A 26,836-nucleotide genomic window follows, 5' to 3' on the forward strand; every position below is an offset into this window, starting at 1 on the left:
TGTCTTGAATTGAATCATCAGTCAAAACTGAAGGTGATTCTTAAAGAGACTGAATCATTTTTATATAATTTAGATTTCCCATTAATAATAGCATCAAAGTACATTCACCGTAAAATCTGTTGACTATCTTCAATATTTTTTTCACTCCATATACTCTTCGGATATGGGAAAAATTTGGACATATTACAAATTCATTTTTAACATCACTGTTTTTAAAACTTTTTTATTCTAAAAATCTGATAAAAACCTGTAGTCGGTGTTCCGATTTTAAAGTTATCACTTTTGATGAGAAGAAACTGAAGTAATAAACAATTTTGTCCTTCTTCTTTGGAAAAAAGTAGAACATTTCTCAAACTTAGCACTGTGTAATAAGAAAACTAAAAAACTCTATGACTTTAAATTTTTCAGTACTGAAGTATAAATTTGTGTTCTATAATAGTTTGAAACATTTATTCCAAAAGACACATTTCAATTTGTCAATTAATCTCTCTTAAATAGAACCCGTTAAAAAAACCTGTCAAAATCTTAAAAATACCGAATGTAGCCGTTATATTGTGGTCTATACGAGGAGGTGGACCTGCATAGGCAACATTTGTCATAAGTCATTACAATATTAAAATACGTAACCTGAAGATAATTCGTAGAATAATGCAGCTGAAATCATCAAAATGCCGAAAATAGGGAGGTACCATTATATGGTGACTATACCGAAAGTGGACCTGAACAGACAATTTTCTCTCTTAGGCTGCAGTGTTCATTACAAACTTTAAATACCAAATTAGAAACAATTCCGGTGAATAATGTCGCTAAAATCTTCAAAATGCCGAAAATAGGGAGGTACCAAAACGTGGATCTAAAGTACTGCAGACATAATATACATTTGAGTGATTTCCACAGACGGACGGACATCGCTAAATCGACATAGAATTTTATGGTGATCAAGAATATATATACATTGTGGGGTCTAAAATGTATGTATATATTTCAACCGATTTGGTGTTTAAGCCCCTCATATTCGTAATATGCATTCGACAACAATAATATTTGGTACAAGATATCTTATATAGAGTTCAGAAATACCCATGCCAAATTTTATCGAGAACGACTAAGATTTGAATATTTTTGATTTGATTTTGAGGAACTCGACTTCGATATATGTATTTTTTAATGGAATCTTTCTCGAAGTGATATCATGCACTTTATAGCTATATTGGATAATAATATTATAAAAGATTAAAATGTCTCCGTCAAATTTAGTGAAAATCGACTTAGAATTGGATATGCCTATTAGTTGCCTTTGAAACCAAACTATAACTGCTCTAAAGCCAAATTTTGATAGGTGGTATGATCTAATTCAAATTAATTCTTTTGTTACTGGAGTTCTACTAAATATGCATATTGGTGTAGGGTATCATATAGTCGGTCCCGCCCGATTTTTGACTTTTCCTAGCTGGTTCTTATTATATTTTGTTGTTATAAAGGGAATACCAAAATACTGAAATCATCTCAGGGTGGAAATTAAAAAATCAGCTTATTACTAGTCAAGTCTAGAAAGCTCACCGCCTTTTAGCTTTGCTTTTGAAAAATAATGATTGGTCACTCAGTAATTCGAAAATGCAATTTTTCGCCTTTGAAAAAGATTTTAACAATTTTCATTAGGACCTACGTGTAAGAAATAAAAAAAACTAAATCAAAATCAAACAAAAATTTTGAATATTTTAAATTTATTAGTTTGCGTTTTTATTTTCCATTTAAACTGTACACAAGTGATATAATAAGTGATATATATGGCAAAAGAAATTTAATTACACCAAATACAAGACGTTACGTCATAAAAATTTAGATTTTATGAAATAAAATTATTTTGATTACTTTTTTGGATTTTTTTTTTTTTTTTTTTTCAAATTTGTATTTGACTACCTAAGTTATCGTTAGCTTACGGACTATGTGGCTGATGAGTTGTTGTTGTTGTTTTCTTTGATTCGCTTAACTGCTAACCGTATAGAGTTATAGAGATAAAGAAAAATTCATATCTTTATAATATCTCCATTTGAGAATGGAATTACACAAATACACATAAAAATACATATTAAATTACAATATGTTGGTTTGTTGTTGTTATTTTAAAAATAATATTAAATTTTAGATTTGGATTGTTTTTTAGATTTATATATAATTAAATTGTTTTACCATTTTGTCGTATCTCTATGTGTGTAATTTTATATGTATAGGTATGTATGGCTGTTTGTTTTGCTTTGTTTTGCTTTGTTTTGAGGGAGAGGTTGGTGGCATATCCTTTGGAAAGGATGTTTGGTTTGTTTTTTTTTTTTTAATTTTTCGTTATTAAAACTCTCTTAAAATTTAACAAATACTATTTACATTTGTTATCATTTCATTACGAATTAATAAAAAATAAATTTCAAAATATTTTTTGGTATAATTTTTTTTTTTGATTTTTTCTTTTTTTCTGATTTTGCTTGGCTTTTTACTCTAAATAATAATAATTACACAAAAAACTGATAAGGAACTAAAAACTAAATTCTATACTTTTTGTTCTTGTTGTTTGAATGTTAGTTCACGTTTTTTTTCGGTACGCAGAAAATTTGATGTTATTTTTTCGTTTTTTTTTTTTTTTTTTTTTTTTTGTAAGATAGATAAAAGTTATCGAACAAAAATTCTGCTATTCATGCTCTGGCTGCTGCTTTTGCTGCTCTTTCTGCTGATGATGTTATATTTAATTCAATTAAATAGCTACCTTGATGCTACCAAGCATTGGCCCTGCTGCTGTTGGTCTTGCTGAGCTGTGAAGGCTGATTCGCCGCCCAGCAAGTAGCATGACGAAGATGACAAGCATGAGGGCGAGGACAATGGCAAAGATGAGCATGACGACAACGATGACGATAACAATGATGACGGCAACGTTAATAATGACGGTCTAGATGTTTTCGCATTGTAGGAGTTACAGGACTTAAATATTTGTTCAAGGGAAACGGATGTTGTCACATTAAATGCGTGCTGATGGTACACTGAAATTGTGCCCGATATTGTTGCGTTTGTAGTGGTAGTGGTGGAGGTTGTGGTGGTGATGGCATTGGGGACTGTTGTGTTTGTCAACATTATTGGCAGACATGACATTTCCTTATTAAAATGCATTTCTTTTGATAGAGCTCTAACAACTTGTCTCTGCAGGACTTTGCTAGCCAGGTTGTGGCCACAACTTTTCGAGCCGATATCACCAGCATCCTTCACATTGCAGTCATGATGCCTGTACTCCTTGCCATCATTATTCACTGTATCTTCTTCGTCTTTGTTATCGTCATCATCAGCGTCTATGTCATAACTTGATTTGTTAGTTATTTCCTTTTCGGAATTTTCTTCGCCAGACTGGCTGGTTTTGTGACTGTGTTTTTTTGTACCACCACCACCCCCTCGCCCACCATTGAAATGTAGCTGTTCGAAACAGCCACTTGATGTCAGTAAAGCCATCGCTATCAGCAATATTAATGTGGAGGGCTTTATTGTTGTCATTGTGGAATCCGTTTTATTAGTGGCTGCATTTGGTTGAATGAAAAACGATAAAATTTTGGTAACAAAACTTTCCCGCAATGACATACCTTGTACGGGATCAGCTCTTGAATTGCTGGCGTACACAGTTTCGCGGGATTCGAGTACGGGCGCTTTTTGAGGGCGATCGCCTTCAACAGATTCTTCATTGCTGCGCCAGTAGAAGGTGGAAAGTGATGCAACGCACTGAAATGAGAAGAGAGAGAGAATGAAAAGTGAGAAAATTAGTTGGGTTGTTTGCGGGAGAGAAAATGGGATCAATAAAATTGTAATGAAATCTGATTAAAAAAAGTTCTTGATGTAAATATTAAATATTAAAAAATCGAAAAATATCGATTCAAAAAAATCGAAATTTTCTGAAAACGTCACTTTCAAACCGTTCACGGATTTGGTCGTTGTTACTGGGAACTTGCTCGCAAGCGGGAGTGCTTGAAGAGTACAAGTTTTATGTAAAGTTTACTCCTCTCTTTTGGTTTGTGTTTGCAGACCTTCTTCGTTTCTTGTTTGATAAACAAGAGTGCTGGACAAAGAGTAAGAAATTGCTCACAAGTAAAATCGAGTAAAAAAAAATAGTTTGTTTGCTGATTTGTGCGTTCGCATGTGTTTAGTAATAAACAGGTCTTAATATTGTTGGTCAAAATTCGGGTGTGCCGACTATAAGATACCCTACACCAATGTCCACTTGATTTGAAGAGGCTCTTGTAGAAGATAACAAAACTATAGAGTACATGATATAACTTCCAGAAATATTATGTATAAAAATATATATCGCAGCAAATGAAAAAATCTGAAAATCTGAAAAAAATATGAATCTTGATATATATGGACGCTGAATCCAAATCCGAATACCAAAGTGTCAATCATGGGAATGGGCCAAAATACCGCAGAACAACATTCGGGCAGCGTGTGACGGTTCCATTGGCCCTTTGAAGGCCATAATTCGTGCCAAAAATGACAAAATCGAACAAATCTAAACTTATTTTAAAATTGTATGCTATTTCCGACATTTTTTGCTTTCATTGAATAAAATTAAAAAAAAAAAAAAATATTGAGTTTGACTTTGTTAAAGTTTTTTTCTCACCCTGTATATATAGCTTTAACCATATCTGAACCGATTTTCACCGAATTTGAATCCCTTGCATTTTGTAAATATATTCTTTTTGGACGAATTGTACACAACGGCTCAGAATTAAATTGAAATCGGGTTAAGATGTGTATGGGAATCATATCTAATTTTGACCGATTCTCACCAATTTCAATAGGTTTCGTCTTTGGCAAAAAGAAAAAGAAATGTTTTGTGAGAAATTTGTGAACCTTTTATTTTAATCGGACAATTAATGCGACCTATGCTTTCCTTACAAAAATACATGGACATAAATCAGCATATATCGACTCCGGATGTAATTCTATGAAGATCATCAAAAGGAACTATGGGTCAATTTCGTTTCCTTCCGCATATCACACACAAATACACAAAGACATAATGCCCTACACCACAATGTGGCGTAGGGTATAAACATCCACCTATAGGTCCTTTTTTAAGAATCCACGTTTTAAAGCTTGCTATCGGTTCTTTAAAGTTCTATTTAAGAATCCACGTTTGAGGATTGTCTCGGTCCTTCAAAATTCTGTATAAAAAAACACGTTTAAGGCTAGCTATGGGTCCTTCGAAATTCTTTAAAAAAAAAATTCTTTAAAAAAATCACGTTTAGGGATTCAAAATTCTTTAAAAATCCACGATTAAGTCTTACCTCCCAAATTTCTATTAAAATTCTATTCAAAATTCTTTTTAAAATTCTATTTAAAAATCCATATTTAAGGCTTGCTATGAGCCCTTCAAAATTCTATTTAAATTTCTATTTGAAAATCCACGTTAAGGGCTTCCTATGAGCCCTTCAAAATTCTATTTAAAAATCCATGTTTAAGGCTTGCTACGAGCCCTTCAAAATTCTATTTAAAAATCTATTTGAAAATCCACATTAAGGGCTTCCTATGAGCCCTTCAAAATTCTATTAAAAATCCATATTTAAGGCTTGCTATGAGCCCTTCAAAATTCTATTTAAAATTCTATTTGAAAATCCACGTTAAGGGCTTCCTATGAGCCCTTCAAAATTCTATTTAAAAATCCATATTTAAGGCTTGCAATGAGTCCCTCAAAATTATATTTGAAAACCCACGTTAAGAGCTTCCTATGAGCCCTTCAAATTTCTATTTAAAAATCCATATTTAAGGCTTGCAATGAGTCCCTCAAATTCTATTTAAAATCCTTCCTATGAGCCCTTCAAAATTCTATTTAAAAATCCAAGTTTAAGGCTTGCTACGAGCCCTTCAAAATTCTATTTAAAATTATATTTAAAATTCTATTTAAAATTCTATTTAAAATTCTATTTAAAATTTTATTTTAAAATCCACGTTGAGGGCTTCCTATGAGCCCTTCATAATTCTATATAAAAATCAACTAAACGTTCCTTCCTTTGAGTCCTCCGAAATTCTATATAAAAATCCACGTTAAGGGCTTTCTATGAGTCCTTCAGAATTCTATATAAAAATCCACGTTAAAGGCTTCTTATGAGTGCTTCGAAATTCTATACCAAAATCCACGTTAAGGGCTTCCCATGAGTGCTTCGAAATTCTATACCAAAATCCACGTTAAGGGCTTCCTATGAGTCCTTCAACATTTTATATAAAATCAACGTTAAGGGCTTCCTATGAGTATTTCCCATCTTCAACAATCTTTATAAAAATCAACTTTAAGGGCTTGCTATGAGTGCTCCAAAGTTCTATTAAAAATCCACATTAAGGGCTTCCTATGAATCCTTCAAAATTGTATATAAAACTCCACGTTAAGGGCTTCCTATGAGTATTTCAAAATTCTATATAAAAATCCACGTTAAAGGCTTGCGAAGGGTCCCTCAAAATTCTATAAAAAATGAAAAGGTGAAAAAATTGAAATGAAAGGTGAAAAAATGTAAAGCTCTAGTCCCTACCCCTTTTGCAATACCTGTGGCATTTTTTTAAAGAATTTTCAAAAGGCCCGTCATTATATCATTTGTAATATACTTTCATTCTTTCTAGTACTTATTTTCATTTTTTTCGGATACCATTATCTTTATTACAGACAGACTAAAAATTATGATCTTTCACAATCGCCCAATACCAAAATACTATTAGTATTTTATAAGGCTTTCAAAAAATTCAGTCTTATATTGACCCCGTATACTATACCAAATTTGAGGCTTACTTTCTCTGCCACTATTATTATTGAGAACATTTAAGTACTATTGTGCACTTCAATTTTTAGAACACTTTAGTACTTTTCATACCGCTTTTGGTCCAAATATTTAAATATTTGGCACTTTTTCGTACAGTACAATTGTTCAAACCCCTCAACTGTGCATTTGTTTGTTACAGGCAAAGGAAAACGAGACGCAGTAATTTTTCATTAGGTGATATTCATTGAATCTCATTTTTGTTCCGTATATTTTATTCCTCATACCTCATATAACCCTTGGAAATGTCTCTGTCACTTTTTTGTCAAAATTGGTTTTTATTTCTTTGAACATAGTCAGATTTGTACGGGGTATCAAATTTTCGATCCCGCCCGACTTTGACATTTTTCTTGTTTAATTTAAAAGCAACACACCAAGAGTGGCCCTTTCCACATTTTTCTATATATGGGATTTTCCCAATATTAGTGTTTAGTAAAGGTACAAAAACCAAAAAAAAAAAAAAAAAAAAAATAAATAAATAAATAAATAAAAGGTTCTAACCCCTGTCGATATTTTGCACTATGTGATGGTGAAGTTAACGGCCAATTCTGTCCATTGTAGTTACGTTTTTTAATCCATAAATGCAATATATAGAATATACTCACCTTCAATTTCATATCGCCATTACGGAAATGATGTTGATCGACACGGAATTGGAGACCCAAAATAGATGTTTCCAATCCATCACGACCCCATAAAACTGGATCATATTTTCTCAACTGATAAGGTTCGGCTGGTTCGCCATTAATGAACCATGCCAGCTGGACGGCAGGTTTTGAACGACCGGCAGTGCAGTTTATGCGTACAGTATCACCGATTTGATAACGAGGACGGCCACCTGTGATTTTAGGGGCACCTTGGTCAGGTAAGGCTAGAAAAGGAGAGAAAAAGGAAAAATTCACATTATTAAAGGAACAAGAAGTAAAGGAGAGATAAAAAACTATTGAAATAAAATCAACTTTTTAATTCCCAAATAAAACTCTTTTATCTCTGTGTAGTCTGGGTTACCGAATTTAAGACTTTTCCTAATAAAAGGACAAATTTCACTCGCTCTTTTTTGTGTCACAGCGTATGTGTGTGCATCTCCGATGTCCCTGTGACCATGACTGCATATCCTCTATACGTGTGACATTTTATCAACTTGACATGTGTAGAAGAGGACATTTGTCTCATATTCTGGGCCATAGTTTTTTGTGAACAACTTTTGTTGATTCTTTTGTTTTTTCAATTTTTTGTTTTGCAGAGAACCAATAAAAAAAACTCCAGTAGAAATTCAATATTTGACAACGTCAACTCATGAAAAAAAAGTTTCCCGTTTTTTGTTGTCTCTTCGCTTTTTTTTTCACAATGATCGCTTTTTACTTTGTTTTACCAGTTGAAAGGCCATAGCGGCAGCAAAAAACCTCTGTCAGAGTTTGGAGCGGTATGAAGCTAAGGTCATTTCCACAAAAGATTTAAAAGTTTAGCTTGCATCTTTGTGTTATTGTTGGATTTGGGTTTTGGGGTTATTTCTAGGGCCTTGCATATACATAAAGGGAATTTGGCAGATTTTTAAACAAAAAAAAAGAAGTGTAAAATAGAAGTTCGGAATTTATCGATTGATAAATTAAAGGGGAATATATGTACATAAGCGTATTTTTCATAGGAAGCAGTTTTAATTGCATGATTTATTTAGGTTGACATGTATAATATATATAGCAAACAATTGACCTACATGTCTTCCAATGTTTATATTTACTTCACTTGAGGAACTTAAATGCGGAACAACACCCAAATAGATAAGGACCCTCAAAATTGTATCGAAAATGATTTGTTCCAGAAAGACACAGGGTCTAAGGCAGCTCCAGCCAAAATTTACCGAATCAAAATAAAGGTTTTTAATCCGATGTCTCTTTAGAAAAATTATGGTTCATGATATCGAAGTCGAACTTTCGACAATGTACAGGGTGAGATAAAAAACTGCAATTAAGTTCAGACTGCTGTTATTTCAAAGTCACTCGTCCGACAGCTGTTAAAATTATTCCAGTGACAGATCATTATATTGTTTACAAGCGTACAAAAGAATTTTGGCGAGAATTTTCCAGAAAAAAAGTTATTCGTGATGGAATTCAAGCGTGATAGTGTGATTTCTTTATATTTAGATATAGAACCACAAGTGGCTATCGTTAGAGCACTCCAGTATTTAAATGTGAATAAATCTTTTGTGTCTCGTAGCACCGCGCGTTACCTTGATACTGGTAGCGTAGCCCGAAGTCAAGAAAGTGAACGGAAGACAACAGCAACATCAGCAGAAATGGTTCGAAAAGTAAAGAAGCGACTTGATTGAAACCCGCGTCGCAGTGTCGATAAATGGCTCGTGAGCTGAACTTACCGCAATATTTCATTCGGCAAATATTGAAAAATAAGCTCGGGGTAAAGCCGTTGAAATTCCAAAAAGGGCAAGAACATACACCACAACAGAAAGAAAATAGACTCAAAAGAGCTAAAGAGTTGCTTCGTTTGGCCGAAAGTCGTGAACTGCCGAATTTGGCTTTCTCCAATGAGAAAATATTCGTTGTCCAGCAGTTTGTAAACAAACAAAATGATCACGTTTACTTGCCAAAGAGGTCAGCTGAAAATGTGCACCTTCAGTTGGCCACCGGAACTCAAGCGCCGGCCATGGTAATGGTGTGGGTCGGCATAACAGCCTATGGTTACAAAATAAGGTTCCTCGCTTCATTTCCAGCGCACAATGACCACCAAAATCTGGGGATACCAATCCGTTGGACTATTGTGTCTGGAGCATTGTGGAAAGCAAGTGTCGATCACCTCAAGCAAGCGCTTCGGGAGTGGGCCAAAATACCGCAGGGCAATATTGGGGCAGCGTGTGACGGTTTCATTGGCCGTTTGAAGGCCATAAATCGTGCCAAATGTGACCAATTCGAAAAAATCTAAACTTATTCTAAAATTAGATGATTTTTCCGACATTTTTTGCTTTAATTCAATAACATTTAAAAAAATGTAAAAATTATGGCGTTTGACTTTGTTGCAGTATCTCACCGTACATGCCCGCATCTTCTAAAGGTCCCGTATGATGGTATTCGGTATTTTCGTGATATTGTCTATACTTCTCACCGGAATTATGTCAAATTGGGGATTTGAAATTTATTTGCATTTGGATACTTCTTCCAATAGCAGCAAAGTTCATGAACTGATCCCTGTCTATAGCCTTCACTTCATCCCCATATTCGTCATTTTGATGTTTTTAGCTCCGTTATCTCAAACTTGGTGTTTGGAGCTCTGAATAGGCAACAACGTATGTGGCTATATACGCAAGTATAGCTTCATATAACAGTAACACCTGCTATTCGGAATTTATTAAATTTTAACGGGATTTTTCCATGTTTGTATACCCTCCACCATAGTAACACATCGAAATATATATGTTAGACCCCATAGAGTATATATATTCTTGTTCAGCATAAAATTCTATGTCAACTTAGGGATGTCCATATACCTGTCCGTCTGTGGAAATGACTATGGCTTCCGAACAATATGAAGTAGGTTGATAAAATTGTACTCAAATATGAATTATATCTGCAGGACTTCTGGTATTGAAAATAGGTTATGTTGGTCCACGTTTTGGTAATATAATATACCTCTTTTACCCCTCTATTGGTACCTTTTTTTTATTTAAGCGGTATTTTAGTGATTTAAGCGACATTATTCATCGAAAATGTTTCAAATTTAATATTTGAAGTTCGTAACGGATAGTACGGCCTACGATAAAAATTTGTCGATGCAGGTTCATGTCTTCGTATAGCCCGCCTATAACGGTATCTCCCGATATTCGGTATTTTGATGATTTTAGCGGCATTATTCACCGGAATTGTTTCAAATATGGTATTTGAAGTTCGTAATGCTTACTACAGCCTAAGACAGAAAATTGTCTGTGCTGGTTCACGTCTTCGTGCCACCATATAACAGTACCTCTTGCAATTTTCCGGTCTTATTGTTTCTTAATAACTTTTATTATTTTTGTCTTTTATTAAATATATATATTTTTTTTTGTAATTTGATAAAAAGGATCTGAAGGAGGCTGCAACTTCTACATATATTCAGATTTTTTTCTGTGCATGTATGGTAATTTTTTTAGATATATAAGAGACCTTAAAATATATCTACAATAATTACCATACATGCACAGAAAAAATCGGAATATATGTAGAAGTTGCAGCCTCCTTTCAGATCCTTTTTATAAAATGACAAAATATATAGAGATTCGTTTTCTCTATATGTTTTACTTAGTGTAGCTATTTTCACCTTTCCCAAGCATATTTTCTACATTCCGAAATCAGCTTTTGAATAATTCGACCTAGTTTTATTGAAGCTATTACAAAATTGAAATGTCCTTCCTCTTAAAAAAAAAAAACATTCCAATACACATTTTAGTTTTCCAAAGGTAAGGTACGAATGTCAGCATCTGTTGTGTCACATTCAATTTGAGATTTCATCAATTGGGTTTTTTTTTGTAAAAGGTAACACAGAGCACTTTCATCGAATGCTGTTACTTCATATGAAAATCATGTTTGAAGCTCCTATCAACCTACATACATGGCTGACTGATTGGCTGCCTGGCTGGCTGACTGGTAGTATCGGAAAAACTCAATGTATTACTTTGAAATTAAATCCCTGCGCGGCCTTTAAGCCTTTGTAATTGTTTTTCTGTGTTCAGTTAGTTAGCAAAGCAAATCAGCTCCCAACAATTAAACAAAAGCAAAACACGACAGTAGGGGTTTTTTTACCCGATGTATTTTTAATTGATGGTAAAACAACTTGCTCTATAGATTCGCAAAATAACATTGTACCCGTTGTTGTTGTTGCTGTTGTTTTTTCTCTACATGTTTTATGTAATACACGAGCTGTATTTAACAATTATTAAAAACATCGCCGAACAACATAGTTTAGGTACTTTTTTTTTTGTTTTGCAAAAAATCTCCACCACACATTGTGGATGGAATGTTTGTATTGTTTTTAAGAGTTTTGTTTTGTGTTTTTGTATGTCCGCTCGGTATAAAATTATTATTGCAATTGTTTTTCACTCTCTCTCGTTGTTATTCAACGAAATATTTTTGTAGCAATTTTTTGTTATTATTTTCTACATATTTATTTCTTCTATTGTATTGCGATTTTTTTGTTGTTCACTCGATTAAATACTTACATACAACAACCATATCACCATGTTCCGTTACTGTCTGAAATGAGGGTGCCTCGCCCGATACTTCACAACGAAATCGCCCAGCTGATTGTAGGTTAACTTCACGTAATGTCACAACAGCATCACTTGAATTGTGAACCTAAAATTGCAAAATATAAAAAGTTATTAATTTTTTTTGTGGTGACTTTATAAAGCATGGTTTAATGACAGATATTTATTTAATTGTTTTTACATTTTTGCTGTAAACAACAAACTTTTTGTGTCGGTGTGTGTGGGAATATATTAAATATTTTTGCTGATGAATTTCAAAAAAAGTGAAGTGACAGATAAGGGCTCTTGTGGTCCTTGATAAAAATTATTGGTTTTTCCTCTAGAGCAAAACAACTCAAAAATAGGAATTTATTTATTTTATTATTATTTTTTTTTAATTGAGAATTTTATTGATATTTCCACATAATTTAGCTTTGTATGGATTCAAAAAAAGTATGGAAATGAATTTTAAAGATGAGTGAGGATTCTGACAAAATTTCATCATTTTTATATCCCCATTTTTATATCATGCACCAAACGATATGTCATTAGGTTTGCAGCAACTCGACAAGGTCTGTCATTTTCTGGAAAAACTCTTTAAGTCATCTTAAGCTAATTTCGTGTTATTGGTTCCGTATCTGAATAATAGTGTTTTGAACATTTGATACATATATAGTGATATTAAATATTTTGAATTTTATTCTTAAAACAAAAGCATCTTGCGAAAACTGTAAAAAACACAAATAATTTCAAAACTGTGAAGGAAAAGTCGGGCGAGCCCGACTAAATGATGCCCTACACCACTATGCATATTTAGTAGAGCTACCAGCAAGAAATAAACGTTTATTATGCTGCGAATTTATGTAAAGTAGACCTTAGTGAATGCATATTATGGTTTAGAGCAGTTATAATTTGGAATCTAATAATAATAATATGCGAGGTATATCCAGCGAGTTTGGCGGAGTCATTTGTAACCCAAATACATTGTTATAGAGAATATGTTATGATTTCAGGTTGAATTATATTAGAATAGTGCCCGCTACTTTTTCAGCGAAATGCTCACCTCGTTCCAACATTTCGTGTGAGACCACAGAATTTTAATTCGGAGAAGTTTTGAATCATTTATCCAATAATTAGAATATCTACAATCATAAAATTTTTAAAAAATTCTTTCCTATAATCAATAGATCTGAAACCATAGATCTTTAAAAATATTTTTCTAAAACTTTAAGGAGGGGATCATTTACAAATTTCTTTTAAGGACGAAGAAAGTTAAAATTGTGGATTTGTTTTAAATATATTATACACAGGGTGAGAAATAAACTGCAAAAAAGTCAAACGCCATAATTTTTACTTTTTTTAATTTTAATAAGTGAAGGCAAAAAATTTCGGAAATAGCATAAAATTTTAGAACAAGTTTAGATTTGTTCGAATTGGCCACCTTTGACACGAATTATGGCCTTCAAACAGTCAATGAAATCGTCACACGCTGCCCGAAAGTTGTTCTGCGGCATTTTGGCCCATTCCCGGCGAAGCGCTTGCTTGAGGTGATCGACACTTTGGTATTTTTTAGTGCCAACCTTGCTTTCCAAAATACTCCAGACACAATAGTCCAACGGATTGGTATCCGGAGATTTTGGTGGCTATTATGCGCTGAAAATGAAGCGAGTAACCTCATTTTGTAATCATTCTTGGGTGGCGCGTGCTGAGTGTGATAGTGCTCAGTCCTGTTTAATACACCCTCCAGAATATTTTCGCGATAATATTCAGCATTTATTCTGATGCCACGGTCGATTAATACGAGCGGAGAGCGACCATCGTCTGTTATGGCGGCTCACATCATCACAATGGCCGGCGCTTGAGTTGAGTTGTGGTCAACCGAAGGTGCACATTTTCAGCTGACCTCTTTTGCAAGTAAACACGATCATTTTGTTTGTTTACAAACTGCTGGACAACGAATGTTTTCTCATAGGAGAAAGCCAAATTCGGCAGTTCACAAGTTGCGACCAAGCAAAGCAACTCTTTAGCCCTTTTTAGTCTATTTTCTTTCTGTTGCGGTGTAAGTTCTTGCACTTTTTTGTAATTTCAATGGCTTTATCCCGAGCGCATTTTTCAATATTTGCCGAATGGAATATTGCGATATGTTCAGCCATCACGAGCCAATTTTTGGCCACTGCTACGCGGGTTTCGATCAAGTCGCTTCTTTACTTTACGAACCATTTCTGCTGATGGTGCTGTTTTATTCCGTCCACTTCTCTGACGTCGGGCTACGCTACCAGTATCACGGTAACGAGGGATGGACGAGACACAAAAGATTTATTCACATTTAAATGCGGGAGTGCTCTAACGATAGCCACTTGTGGTTTTCCAGCCAATTATAAAGAAATCACACTGTCACGATTGAACTCCATCACGAATAACTTTTTTTCTGGAAAATTCTCACCAAAATGCTTTTGTATGCTTGTAAACAATATAGTGAGCTATCACTGGCATACTTTTAAGAGCTGTCGGACGACTGACTTAGAAATGACAGCAGCCTGAATTTGGTTGAAGTTTTTTTCATCTCACCCTGTATATGAGCTAAATCTAAATGTGGACGAATTATAACCAATTTCAAAAGGGTTCATCCTTGGGACAAACAAATGATTCCTGAAAAAGTGTATCTCAATCGGACAAAAAATGCGATCGGTTTTCTAAAGCACATGGGCAGTACATCAAGATTCTGGGCGAAGAAGACCTCCGAAAAGTATTTTATTCGAACAAGAATTTCAAAAAATCTTCAATGCCAAGAAGATGCCGTGAAACCTTTGATGCGAAGAAGACCTCCAGGAGGTATTCTATTCGAAGAAGAACTCCAGAAGGTCTTACAGACGAAGAAACCCACTAGAAGTCCCAATAGAAGTCCTTCTATGCTAAGAAGACCTCAAGTAGGCTTTCCATACGAAGAAGATCTCCAGAAGTTTTTCAATTCAAAGAAAACTTCCAGAATGTCTTCGGATGGAATATTACGAAGAATGTGATTCTATTGAGATCATCAAAAGGAAGTATGTGTCTATTTCTTATCCTTCTCCTTGTTACAAAGAAAAGTCCTCCTAGAGGTCTGCTGGGTATAGAATACTCCAATAATGCGCCCTCATAGACGATTTCTTTGTATAGAAGAATGGAATATCTTATAGCAGGTCTTCTATAATCAGAAGTCATAAAAATACTGCAAGATTCCGAAAACATGCCAAGGTCATCAAGACTTCTTTTATTCGTAGAGGATTTTATTATAGCGAACTTCTATACCAAAAATGCCTTAAAGTGGTTTTCTCTACACTCAAGAGCTTCTGTCCGCTTCGAATTCTCACACCATGCTTTTCAATCCATGTATTTATCTACCAAAATCTCTATGTCCATATATTATCCCCATATGTGTTCAACGATTTATTTTATTTTGTGAAGTCCTCTTTGACCAACCGAAAAATACCTAATTCCATTACACTGGCCACCATGCAAAAGAGCAACCAAAAAAGTAGCAACAGTAACAACAACACTAATACCACTCAACTATGAGAACATAAATCTTAAATTGTTTTCCTAACAACAATTTTACAACAATCGATTAAGCTTAAATAATATCCGGTTTGGAATTGAGAAGGGATTTTTGTTGTTAGTGTTGCTCTCGTTGATGATGGTGTTATTAGAATGGTGTTTTGGCCATTAAACACAAACGAGCAGCAGCAACACCAACAATAACCACAAAAAAATCCATCATAGCCAGCCACTACACGAATAGTAAACAAATCGCCAAAGTAAAGTAAGGAGGAGGTACAATGGAGAGTCTCTTGGCTCGATTGTAACAAAAACATATTTAACAGCCAATTCCGATGGAACAGAAAGGTACTTCAAAGTAGTAGAGACTAGTCAGGCATAGACTGGGCTCCATGCCACAAGGAAGAGAGGGAGAGAGAGAGAGAGAGAGAGAGAGAGAGAGAGAGTACAAGGAGAAAGAGGGAAATTAGGGTGGTGGTAGAAGGGCTTTTGGAGAATAGTTTCGTTGCGATGGACGATAATGTTTTATCTAAAGTTAAACATCATTATCATCAAACGGCGGCAGCGCAAGTTGCACATACTTGCGCCTCAACCACATTGTGCTCGCTTCGCATATCCTTGCAATGTTCAAAACTAGCTGGCCAGCCATATGGATGGATATGGTCTATATTGATAGATGATTTTGATATTTGGCTACGTGTGTAAAGAGGTATTCAGCACGGCCCGGGGCAATACACAACAAAAAAACAAATGGTGAGATCTTAACAAATGAACAACTTTGTTCCACTGAGTGAGGAAATTTATTACTGTTCTTCACTGCTGCTCTAAAGTAGCAACAAAAAACAAAAACAATCTATTTGGTGGCTGGTGCTGGCAGGCATACACTAACAAACATTATGCACCCCGACTAAGGTTGCATTAGCCAGTTAGATGAGTAGCTTACTACATAAAGGTGCCGGTCGTTACTGAATGCTAAAATGCAGATATAACTCTTGGCAAGTGGAAAAGTGCACACGTAACGAAATAGGGACAACAGTAGTCCGTACACCGATTCGTTTACTTACTTTGAACGAACTGTAGCCATTTCAATCTCCGCCATAGAAGGGCGTCAGAGCTAAAAATGGTTATTCACTACTTTTCTACTATTGCGTGGAAAAAACAAGCCAGCCATTTGAATTATGGCATTGAACTTTATGCATTGCCACTGAAGGATGATTGTCTGATTGCAGTTAAGACTTAAACAGTTGCCAACCGTTGTAACCGTTGCAAGGTAGTCGGGACTTTATTAACAGTTATTAAGAACAACTTATATCGTATCAAAATGGAACTTCTATACCCTATAAGCAACACCATACCGTATTCTACATCAGCACATAAATTTGATATTAATATTCCGAAAATCGAAACAATTTGTGACTGATTCCATATTTTTGAAAGTTGTAATTATTCAAAAAAAAAAATTTTTTTTGTGGGCCCATTCGATAAATGTGTGATTTATGTTGTTTTTTTAATATTTTTACCATTTGTATGGGAGGTACCACATTGAATGGACCGGTATACACCATCATCAGTCCAAATTTAAAATTAATAGAATTTTTGAAATGATAAAAGTTTGAAGAAAATCTTTGACTTGGGTTGTAAGGACTCCCGTGACTATTTCGTGGGCAACCTAGCAGAAGGAGTTAACCGACAATTTATTGTTTCCCTATCGTCCAAACTTGATGTGAAGTTTGGAGAAAATCTGATGTCCCTCAAAAATAATGGCGCGTAGTAGTCAGACATGCTAGCAGACGGACAGATATTGCTAGGTCGACATAAATTGTCCTGAAGTGGCGTCCGTCCACGGAGACGTAGGATGTCCACATCCATTGTCCACAAAAGAGCCGAAAGCCTAAGGAAAAAGTTTCTAGAACAACTTCTGACCGAAAAAGATCTCTAGAAGTGCTTCAATTCAAAAAATATCTCGAGAAGTTCTTCAATGCGAAAAAGACCTCTAAAAGGTCTCCTAAGCGAAGATTTTATATGCGAAGAAGACTTCCACAGGTCCTCTATGCGAAAAAAAAAACCTCCAGAAGATTTTCTATGAAAAGAAAACCTCCAGAAGGCCTTCAATGTTAAGAAGAAGTCCTTTCATGTGAAGAAGACCTCCAGAAGTTCCTCAATGTGAAGAAAACCTCCAGAAGAGTTTCTATGCAAAGAAAACCTTCAGAAGGTCTTCAATGTTAAGAAGAAGTCCTTTCATGTGAAGAAGACCTCCAGAAGTTCCTCAATGCGAAGAAAACCTCCAAAAGGTCTTCTATGCGAAAAATATCTCGAGAAGTTCTTCAATACGAAAAAGATCTAAAAAGGTCTTATAAGCGAAGAATATTTCAAGAAGGCCTGTTATGCGAATAACACCATCAGAAGGTCTTCGATGCGAAAAATATCTCTAAAAGGAAGAAGATTTCAAGAAGGTCTTCTATGCGAGGAAGACCTACAGAAGGTCTTCAAGTCTTAGAAGACTTCTTGAAGGTTTTTAAGCAGACCCCTTGACATTTTTCACGACTTGGAAGACATCCAGAAGATCTTCAAGCTTTAGATGACCTCCAGAATGTCTTTAAGTCTCAGAAGGCCTCCCGGAGGTTTTCAAGTCAAGAACAACCAGAAGATTAAGGCCTTTTGAAGCCGTGTAAGTCCTAGAAGCCTCCTGAGGTCTAAGAAGACCTCCAGAAGATCTGCAAGTCTTAGGAGACTTCCAGGAGGCATTCAAGTCTTAGAAGTCATCCAGAAGTTCTTCAAGTCTCACAAGACCTCTAGAAATTCTTCAAGACCTTCAAGTCTTAGAACATCTCCAGGAGGATTTCTAGTCTCAGAAGGCCTCCAGAAGATCTTCAAGTCTCACAAGACCTCTAGAAGTTCTTCAAGTCTTAAAAGACCTCTTGAGGGCCTTCAGGTTTTTACGCCTTTGAAGACCTTCAGGAGGTCTTCGACGTTTAAAAGACCTCTTTAAGATATTCTATTCGAAAAGGGCCTTTAAAAGTGTCTTCAAGATGTAGAAAACCCCTATGGCCTTCAATTGATAGAGGGACCTTCATATCTTTACCAAATTCCTTCTATAGATAGAAGTGTTCAAAAGTACACAACTTCCTGAGATATTATTTAGGCTTTCTGACCAGAGAAGATCTTCTAAAGATCCTCTTCTTCTTCTAAAGGAAATTGTCCGCTGGAAGTCTCCTCAACCTTGGGGGTCTTTTGACCAGTGATGGTTCCCAGTGGTCTTCTAAACTCGGAGTTCTGAGTTCTGCTGCACGTAGAAGACATAATAGGACTCCTAGAGATCATCTGGACATAAACGACCTCCTTAAGTTCTTCAAAATATTGATGACCTCTCAAACGGGGTGCTGTACGTTGAGGAGCTTATAAGGCTAATGGCTCCTAGGGGTTTGGGAGCTTCAGAAGACTTTCTGAAGAACTTAATTTCTTCAGAAAAAACTTCTTGATGATTTCCTGTAGGTAGGAAGAACTTCATTTCAGAAAAAACTTCTTGATTGTTTTCTGTAGGTAGTAAGTAGTCCCATTAACGTTTTCCTATAGCTGGAATATCTCTTGGCAGATTTTTATGGAACTTCTTTAAAAAGAAGATTTCGAAAATTTTCCATACAGAAAGAATACCTCTGAAAGTATTTATATTTATGTAGAAATTGGAGTGATAGCATACTGTTCAAAAGCTTCATCTAAAAATTGTTCTCTTTTATGTTCCCTCTTGGTATTATGTCTCCTAAACTTCTTCTATTGCTATAATATCACCTAGAGCCCTTCTATGTGTCAAAGTCCTCATAAAGTTCATCCATTCCGAAACGGCCTCTTTAAGGACTTCTGGGCTTCAATTTATTTGTAGATATGAAAAATACAGAACTTTTAGTTCATCTTCAAATAAACGATATCCAAAGGACCTTTTATAGTTAGATGGTCTCCTAAAGGACTTTTCTCGTAGACGACCTCCCATTATCTCATTTTACTCTATTTTCTGAAGAGTGCTCTTACATTTAACCTCCCTTTATATGTCATTTACCTGAAGAGCCTTTTTCATTTTACAACTTCACTTGATTGTGATACACTGTCTCACTGTCATTGTCACACATTCAAGGAGTCACTTCAATATCATCGCAAAGTTCATCCATTAACATTCTATCACTCCTGCAACAACAAAAGAGAATGTGCAACACTTGAGAATAGCCTTTTTGTGAGATTCTCGCCTATAAAAATGTCCAACGAAGCAATGCCGTTACGACTGATATTATTTGCCATGCTTGAACAGTAGCTTAATGTTTGAAATTGCTTAAAAGCAAGCAAGATGATAAAATAGGTTCAATTTTCCAAGGATGATGGGCGTAGGTGGCAAATGGGATAACTAACAAATTTTCTGAATAAAAAAATAATCTCGAGGAATTTTTATGATGTAAAATTAAACATTTGAGCTATAACTTTTGGAAAAAATATTGAATTTTTACCGTTTTCCTAAAATATATTCCCCAGAATGTATTCTAAAATTAAAATAAAAACAATAGTTCAAAATAAAAAAAAAATATTTATTTGAAAGGTCCTTTCAAGTTCTTCCAGTTAAGGTGAGTCCAAGCTGATGTTATATATGTATACCTAAATTCAAAATTCTCTATTCAAATTATTATTACTTGTACTATTTTGCATTCCCCCAACCACCCGGAATAAAACACCCAAAGTAGCTGATAAAGGATGTAACACGAAAACCGGGGAGAATCAGAGGAAGAAGAGGCCAACAACGAAAAAAGTAAAACGACATAATGTAACGTATGCTAGTGGTACTTACATCAACTGAAACACCTGGCAGCAGGAATGTTTGAGCTGGTGGCATATCTCTGGGTACATATCGATAGAATTCATTGCCGTCCTTATACCATTTAACGGAGTACAAAGATTCACCATCCAAGTCATAGAGGCACTCCAGTTGTGCTGCTGAGCCCTTAACCACGTAATTCGGTATACGTACTTCCACCAAACGTAAACAGTGTGAGAAATCTAGAGGATGGAAAAAAAGAGGAGAGGCAAAAAAACACAAATCAGTAACAGAAAAACAGAATTAGTACATAGACAAACGCATGCACACACACACACACACTATGAAAAAAAATCAGTAGATGCTAGTCAGCCATACAAGGGCTTAGCTAATATAAAGTTTTTTTTTTTGTGGATTTTTTCAACAATTTTTAAAGAGTCTAAGATAAATGGGATTTTGGTATTCTACACGTTGCTTTTTCTTTCATTTCGGGAAGTTTTTCCTTTTTTTTTTTGGTGAAAAAGTTTCCTTTTAAAAAACGCTTGCCGTTTTTGCCCTGTAATACATATAGCCCTGTTGAAATAGGTTTTAGCCTTCTCATGTTCAAAATCTCAATTTTTTGTGTGCGCTTTGGTGTATATTTGTGTAGATTATATATTTAAACCACAGATTTTTGGTAAATTTATTTTGCAGGAATGGTTGCCGCCTCAAATGAAAGGATAGAAAATTGCAAACATGTGAGAAAATTTTAAGTTTGGGCTGAATTTTTCAACAAAAATTTTCTAACGATTATCAGAGATATAGAATATATTTACGATATTTTTAGTGGGAGTATTACTACGATCGAATCGAAACTCTGTTTGAAAAATATTTCGAAAGAATATATTTAAAAAGCCAGCAAGCAACGGCTATCGTCGTTCGGGGATGAACATGTTATACCCGACAACACTACAAAATGTTAGAAGCCTCCTTATGTCCATATCCATTTTGGAAGATTTCGCTTTTGAAATTATGTCATAGAACACTATCCAGATATTACCCTTAGCTTCTTGCCAAAATGCTAGACTTTTTTGCCGTCCTAACTCTCCTCATGCAAACATCTTTCTGTTTTTGCTTCATTTGACACCCCAAATATTTTGATCTCATCTCCAAATGCAAGATGTTATGGCTATCTCACCCACTAAATATTACCCAATGACCATCCATATTGGAGGGTTTCTGCCCAGGCCTAAGCTCTAGCTACCTTCAGCGTCGATAGGTCTATAATTGTGATCTGTAGAGCAACGGCAAAATCAGGAAAATTTTCATATAGGCTCCTATTCTGACCATAACCCCACCTCCATGCAAAATTTCGGCCCATAATTGCGACCTTAGCGTGATTACAAATTAACATGGACAAATGGACAGATGGACGGACGGACATACATAGCTAGATCGACGCAGTTCGGTGAGATAGGAAGATCCATATATACTTTCCTATGTGGGAAACCAATATTTCGAGGTGTTACATAATTTTTGTCCCAATCAAACATAGTGTTGTAGGGTGTAATAGCCAAATTTTAGGCTTGGGAATTTAACGTCACTCGTTCTAATATTAATATTTGCTGCCTTAATCTAAAAAACCCACTAAGAAAAAGCCAAAAGTCGGACGGGCCGACTACAGCGAGAGATAAAAAAAACTGCAACGAAGTCAAACGCCATAATTTTTACATTTTCTTTTTATATTTTATTGAATGAAAGCAAAAAATGTTGGAAAAATCATCAAATTTTAGAATATGTTTAGATTTGTTCGAATTGGTCACCTTTGGTACGAATTATGGCCTTCAAACGGCCAATGAAACCGTAACACGCTGCCCGCATCTTGCTCTGCGGTATTTTGGCCCATTCCCGGTGAAGCGCTTGCTTGAGGTGATCGACATTTTGGTATCTTTTAGTGCCAACATTGCTTTCCAAAATACTCCAACGGATTGGCATCCGGAGATTTTAGTGGCCACTACGCTGGAAATGAAGCGAAGAACCTCAATTTGTAACCATTCTTGGGTGGCACGTGCTAAGTCCTGTTGGAATGTCCAAGGTCTGCGGCCAAAATGTTTCGCGATAATATTAGGCATTTATTCTGATGCCACTGTCGATTAATACGAGCGGAGCGCGACCATCGGCTGTTATGGCGGCCCACACCATCACCATGGCCGGCGCTTGAGTTCTGGTGGCCAACCGAAGATGCACATTTTCAGCTGACCTCTTAGGCAAGTAAACACTATCATTTTATTTCTTTACAAACTGCTGGACACGAAATGTTTTCTCATCGGAGAAAACCAAATTCGGCAGTTCACCACTTTCGGCCAAGCGAAGCAACTCTTTAGTTCTTTTGGGTGTATTTTCTTTCTGTTGCGGTGTAAATTTTTGCACTTTTTAGAATTTCAATGTCTTCACGCCGAGCTCATTTTTCAACATTTGCCGAATGGAATATTGCGATATGTTCAGCTCAGGGGCCATTTTTGGCCACTGCGACGCGGGTTTCGAACAAGTCGCTTCTTTACTTTTCGAACTATTTCTGCTGATGTTGCTGTTTTCTTCCGTCCACTTCCATGACGGGCTACGCTACCAGTATCACGGTAACGAGCGATGGTACGAGACACAAACGACTTATTTACATTTAAATGCTGGAGTGCTCTAGCGATAGCCAGCCAAATATAAAGAAATCACACTATCACGATTGAATTCCATCACGAATAAGTTTTTTTTCTGGAAAATTCTCACCAATATGCTTTTGTGCGCTTGTAAACAATATAATGAGCTGTCATTGGAATAATTTTAACAGCTGTCGGACGAGTGTCTTAGAAATAACAGCAGTTTGAATTTGGTTGCAGTTTTTTCATCTCACCCTGTATATATGGTAGCTATAACTATATCTGAACCGATTTACACCAAATTTGAAGTACTGGTTTCTAGGATAAATTCAGTCGTAATTACCAAAACTCAGTCCATTTGGGGTCATATTAGTCATTTGGTGCACAATAAACCTGATTTTGTATAAAGATATATATGGGAGCTATATGCAAACTTGAACCGCTCTCGATGAAATTTGACAGAGGTATTTTCAAGCAGTATATGATGTCCAGTAGAAAATATGATTTTTTGTGGAGTGCATATTACACATGTTAGGGACTTAAAATCCTAAATCGAATGAAACATATGTATGGGAGCTACTTTCTTCTAAACTGAATTCGGTAGGATGTACCAAAATTCAGGTCATTAGGATTTATATTGGCCATTTTGTGCACAATGTACCCGAAATCGGTTGCAGATATATGGGAGCTATATCTATATCTGATCGGATTATAACCAATTTTAATGGGGTTCGTCCTTGAGTCAAACAAAAATCTTTTTGCAAAATTTCATCTCAATCGGATAATAAATGCGACCTGCATTTTGTTCACCAGAATACATGGACGGGCGGGAGCACAGACTAGCATACATAAATCGACTCCAAAAGTCATCCTAAGAAGTTCCTCGAAAGTAACTAACTCTCTGTTAAAAACTAATGCACAAAGACATAATACCCTTACCACTTTGTGGTGTAGGGTATAAAAATGAAAACATCAACGGCAACACTGTCTCGCCATATCCGTGTCAGCGTATGCATGTCTGTGTTGGTTTGCTTCTATTTATATATATTTTAGTTATATTAGATAAGTAATGGTCAGTTTGGCTTTACTATTTTTTTAGTTTTTATTTTTTGGCTAACTTATTTGTATGCTTTATCTCATTCAATCTTCAAATCTACACCAGACAAGAGTTAAGTGTTTTAAAGTGGTTTCCTAATAGTTTAGCCACGTTTGCACAAATCTCATTTTCATGTACGTTTTTTTGTTGCTCTCCCCCGGTCTCTCTCTCCTTCTCTCTTGGTTTATCTTTATTTTCATAGGGAAAAACATGATTTTTAATTGAGTGTTGGTTTTTCTGTTGTTTGTTGTCGGTGTTGTTGGCTTTCTGCTTTTCTAGTTAGCAGTTGTAAGGGCATCATTTAATTTAATTAGCAGCAGCAGTTGAGTTGTAATGATTATAAGAGTGGTTTTAAGCCATGAACATAATATCGGACATTATCACAGTTATGTTGAGTGTAGGATGTTGTGTATGTGTGTGTGTGCGTGTTGTGAAGTGTAAAATTTAATTGATTTAACATGAATACTCAATTTAAATTAAAAGAAAAAATAAATGGGGTTAGGAATTTGTTTGTAATATTTTTCTCCTTTTTCGATATTTCATTTTTCAGTTGTAAAGAAAGCAATTAAGGCACAAATCAAGGATAATAGTTTTGCAGCCAAGTAATGGAAATAACCGCAAGGTAAACAACAAACAATGTTTTTTATTTTTATTATTTTTTTTTTATATTGAGGAAAATATAAATATATTAAAATATAAATATTGTATATTTTTTATTTATTTGTATATTGAGGACATAAAACCAAAAACCTCAAACTGAGGTATTTGAGGTGTGGGCAGAGTACAAAAAATTAAAAATACAATAGAATTCTTTACCAGAAACTACAGTTCAAATTCTATGTGGGTAGAACGAAACTGGATTTTTTTTTACTTGGCAGGGTATAGATTTTTGATTTTCACTGCAAGGAATATGTTTGGGTCTGGTATGTAAAAGAAGTGAACGAACTTCTTATACCTTCCATAATGAGAAATCTTAAATTATTTTGAAATGACTTGTCTAGGTATCCACAAAATTTTCGAAAGCTATTAAAGCCTTTAAAAATAGTTAAAACCGCGCAACAAAACTCTTTTTTTTTAATAATTACATGAAAATCCTGGAGTTTACGAATCAAAAGTTAAAAACAGAAGATACGTGTATTTGTTTCGAAAGCTGAAATCGCCAAATAGAGTGAATCAGTTCCCACATTTTTACTAATTTATTTATTATTATTATTATTATTATTTTTTTTGAAAATTTCGAATTTTGAATCCTAGATTTCTCTGAACAATTAAATTTTTGGTATATCGGGTTTTTATAGATTATAATCTAGGATGATTTTGTTGCAAAATTTGACTTGATTTTTTTTTTATTCAAAATATGGTAAAGTCCCTTAAACGGCATCGTATTCCAGAAAATAAATTACATTGAACAAAAAAAAAAATATTTAAAATGCAATCTATTATGAAAGAGGTTACATCTCAAAGTAACCAAGTAAAAGGGGAAAGTTCCACCCTCTTCCACATTTTCGAGCCATGATTTCCTGGAATCCTTATATTTTATGTATATATTGTTTTCTCAATTTTAGAGACAACAATATAAAAATGATCTTTCTTACCGCCACCGAGTTACCAAAGGAGGCTTTTTGGTCCTTTGTTTAAGATATGGTTAAGAACCCCCTTGAACGGCAGCGTAACAAGTCAAAATGTTCTAAAATGTATATTGGTAATAAATTCTACTATTTGTATCAGACGATTTTAGATCTTGCCTAATCACCAGGAATTAATATTTATTAGAAACATATACAGTCTGAGATGAAAAAACTCCAACCAACTTCAGAGTGCTGTCATTTCTAAGCCACTCCGACAGCTGTTAAAATCATTCCAGTGACAGCTCATTATATTGTTTACAAGCGTACCAAAGCATTTTGGTGAGAATTTTCCAGAAAAAAAGTTATTCGTGATCGAAGTCAAGAGTGATAGTGTGATTTGGCTTGAAAACCACAAGCTATCGTTAGAGCACTCCAGCATATAAATGGGAATAAATCTTTTGTGTCTCATACCATAGCTCGTTACTGTGATATTGGTGGCGTAGCCCGAAGTCAAGGAAGTGGACGGAAGAAAACAGCAACATCAGCAGAAATGGTTCGAAAAGTAAAGAAGAGACTTGATCGAAACCCGCGTCGCAGTGGCCGAAAAATGGCTCGTGAGCTGAAAATGTCGCAACACTCCATTCGGCAAATACTGAAAAATGAGCTCGGGGTAAAGTCATTGATATTCCAAAAAGTGCAAGAACTTACACCGCAAAAGAAAGAAAATAGACTCAAAAGAGCTAAAGAGTTGCTTCGCTTGGGCGAAAGTGGTGGACTGCCGAATTTGGTTTTCTCCGATGAGAAAACATTCGTTGTCCAGCAGTTTGTAAACAAACAAATGATCGTATTTACTTGCCAAAGAGGTCAGCTGAAAATGTGCACCTTCGGTTGGCCACCAGAACTCAAGTGCCGGCCATGTTGATGTTGTGGGCCGCCATAACTGCCGATGGTCACTCTCCGCTCGAATTAATCGACCGTGGCATAAGAATAAATGTCGAATATTATCGCCATAATATTCTGCACGCAGACCTTGGACATTCCAACAGGACTCAGCACCATCGCACTCAGCATGCGCCACCCAAAAATGGTTACAAAATGAGGTTCCTTGCTCCATTTCCAGCGCACAATGGCCACCCAAATCTCCGGATACCAATCC

The 26,836-nt window shown here is 35.3% G+C and overlaps 1 protein-coding gene across 2 annotated transcripts in view; it reads right to left on the reverse strand.

Moving 5' to 3' along the window:
- Positions 1-2,574: 2,574 nt before the first annotated feature.
- Positions 2,575-26,836, reverse strand: part of LOC105261657 (uncharacterized) — a 220,834-nt gene continuing 196,572 nt past the window's right edge. Inside the window, exons 2-6 of one of the 2 annotated variants that reach the window (XM_059123906.1) lie at positions 20,420-20,628; positions 12,034-12,169; positions 7,439-7,704; positions 3,615-3,750; positions 2,575-3,551 (exon numbers count right to left, since the gene is read on the reverse strand). In XM_059123906.1, coding sequence (XP_058979889.1) covers positions 2,752-3,551; positions 3,615-3,750; positions 7,439-7,704; positions 12,034-12,169; positions 20,420-20,628 — 1,547 coding nt within the window. In that variant the 3' untranslated portion in view covers positions 2,575-2,751. Of the gene's footprint in view, positions 3,751-7,438; positions 7,705-12,033; positions 12,170-20,419; positions 20,629-26,836 lie in introns of both variants that reach the window. The other variant, XM_059123905.1, reaches the window with a different exon arrangement.

Source organism: Musca domestica, unplaced genomic scaffold (assembly GCF_030504385.1).
Source record: "Musca domestica strain aabys unplaced genomic scaffold, Musca_domestica.polishedcontigs.V.1.1 26, whole genome shotgun sequence".
Classification (NCBI taxonomy): domain Eukaryota; kingdom Metazoa; phylum Arthropoda; class Insecta; order Diptera; family Muscidae; genus Musca; species Musca domestica.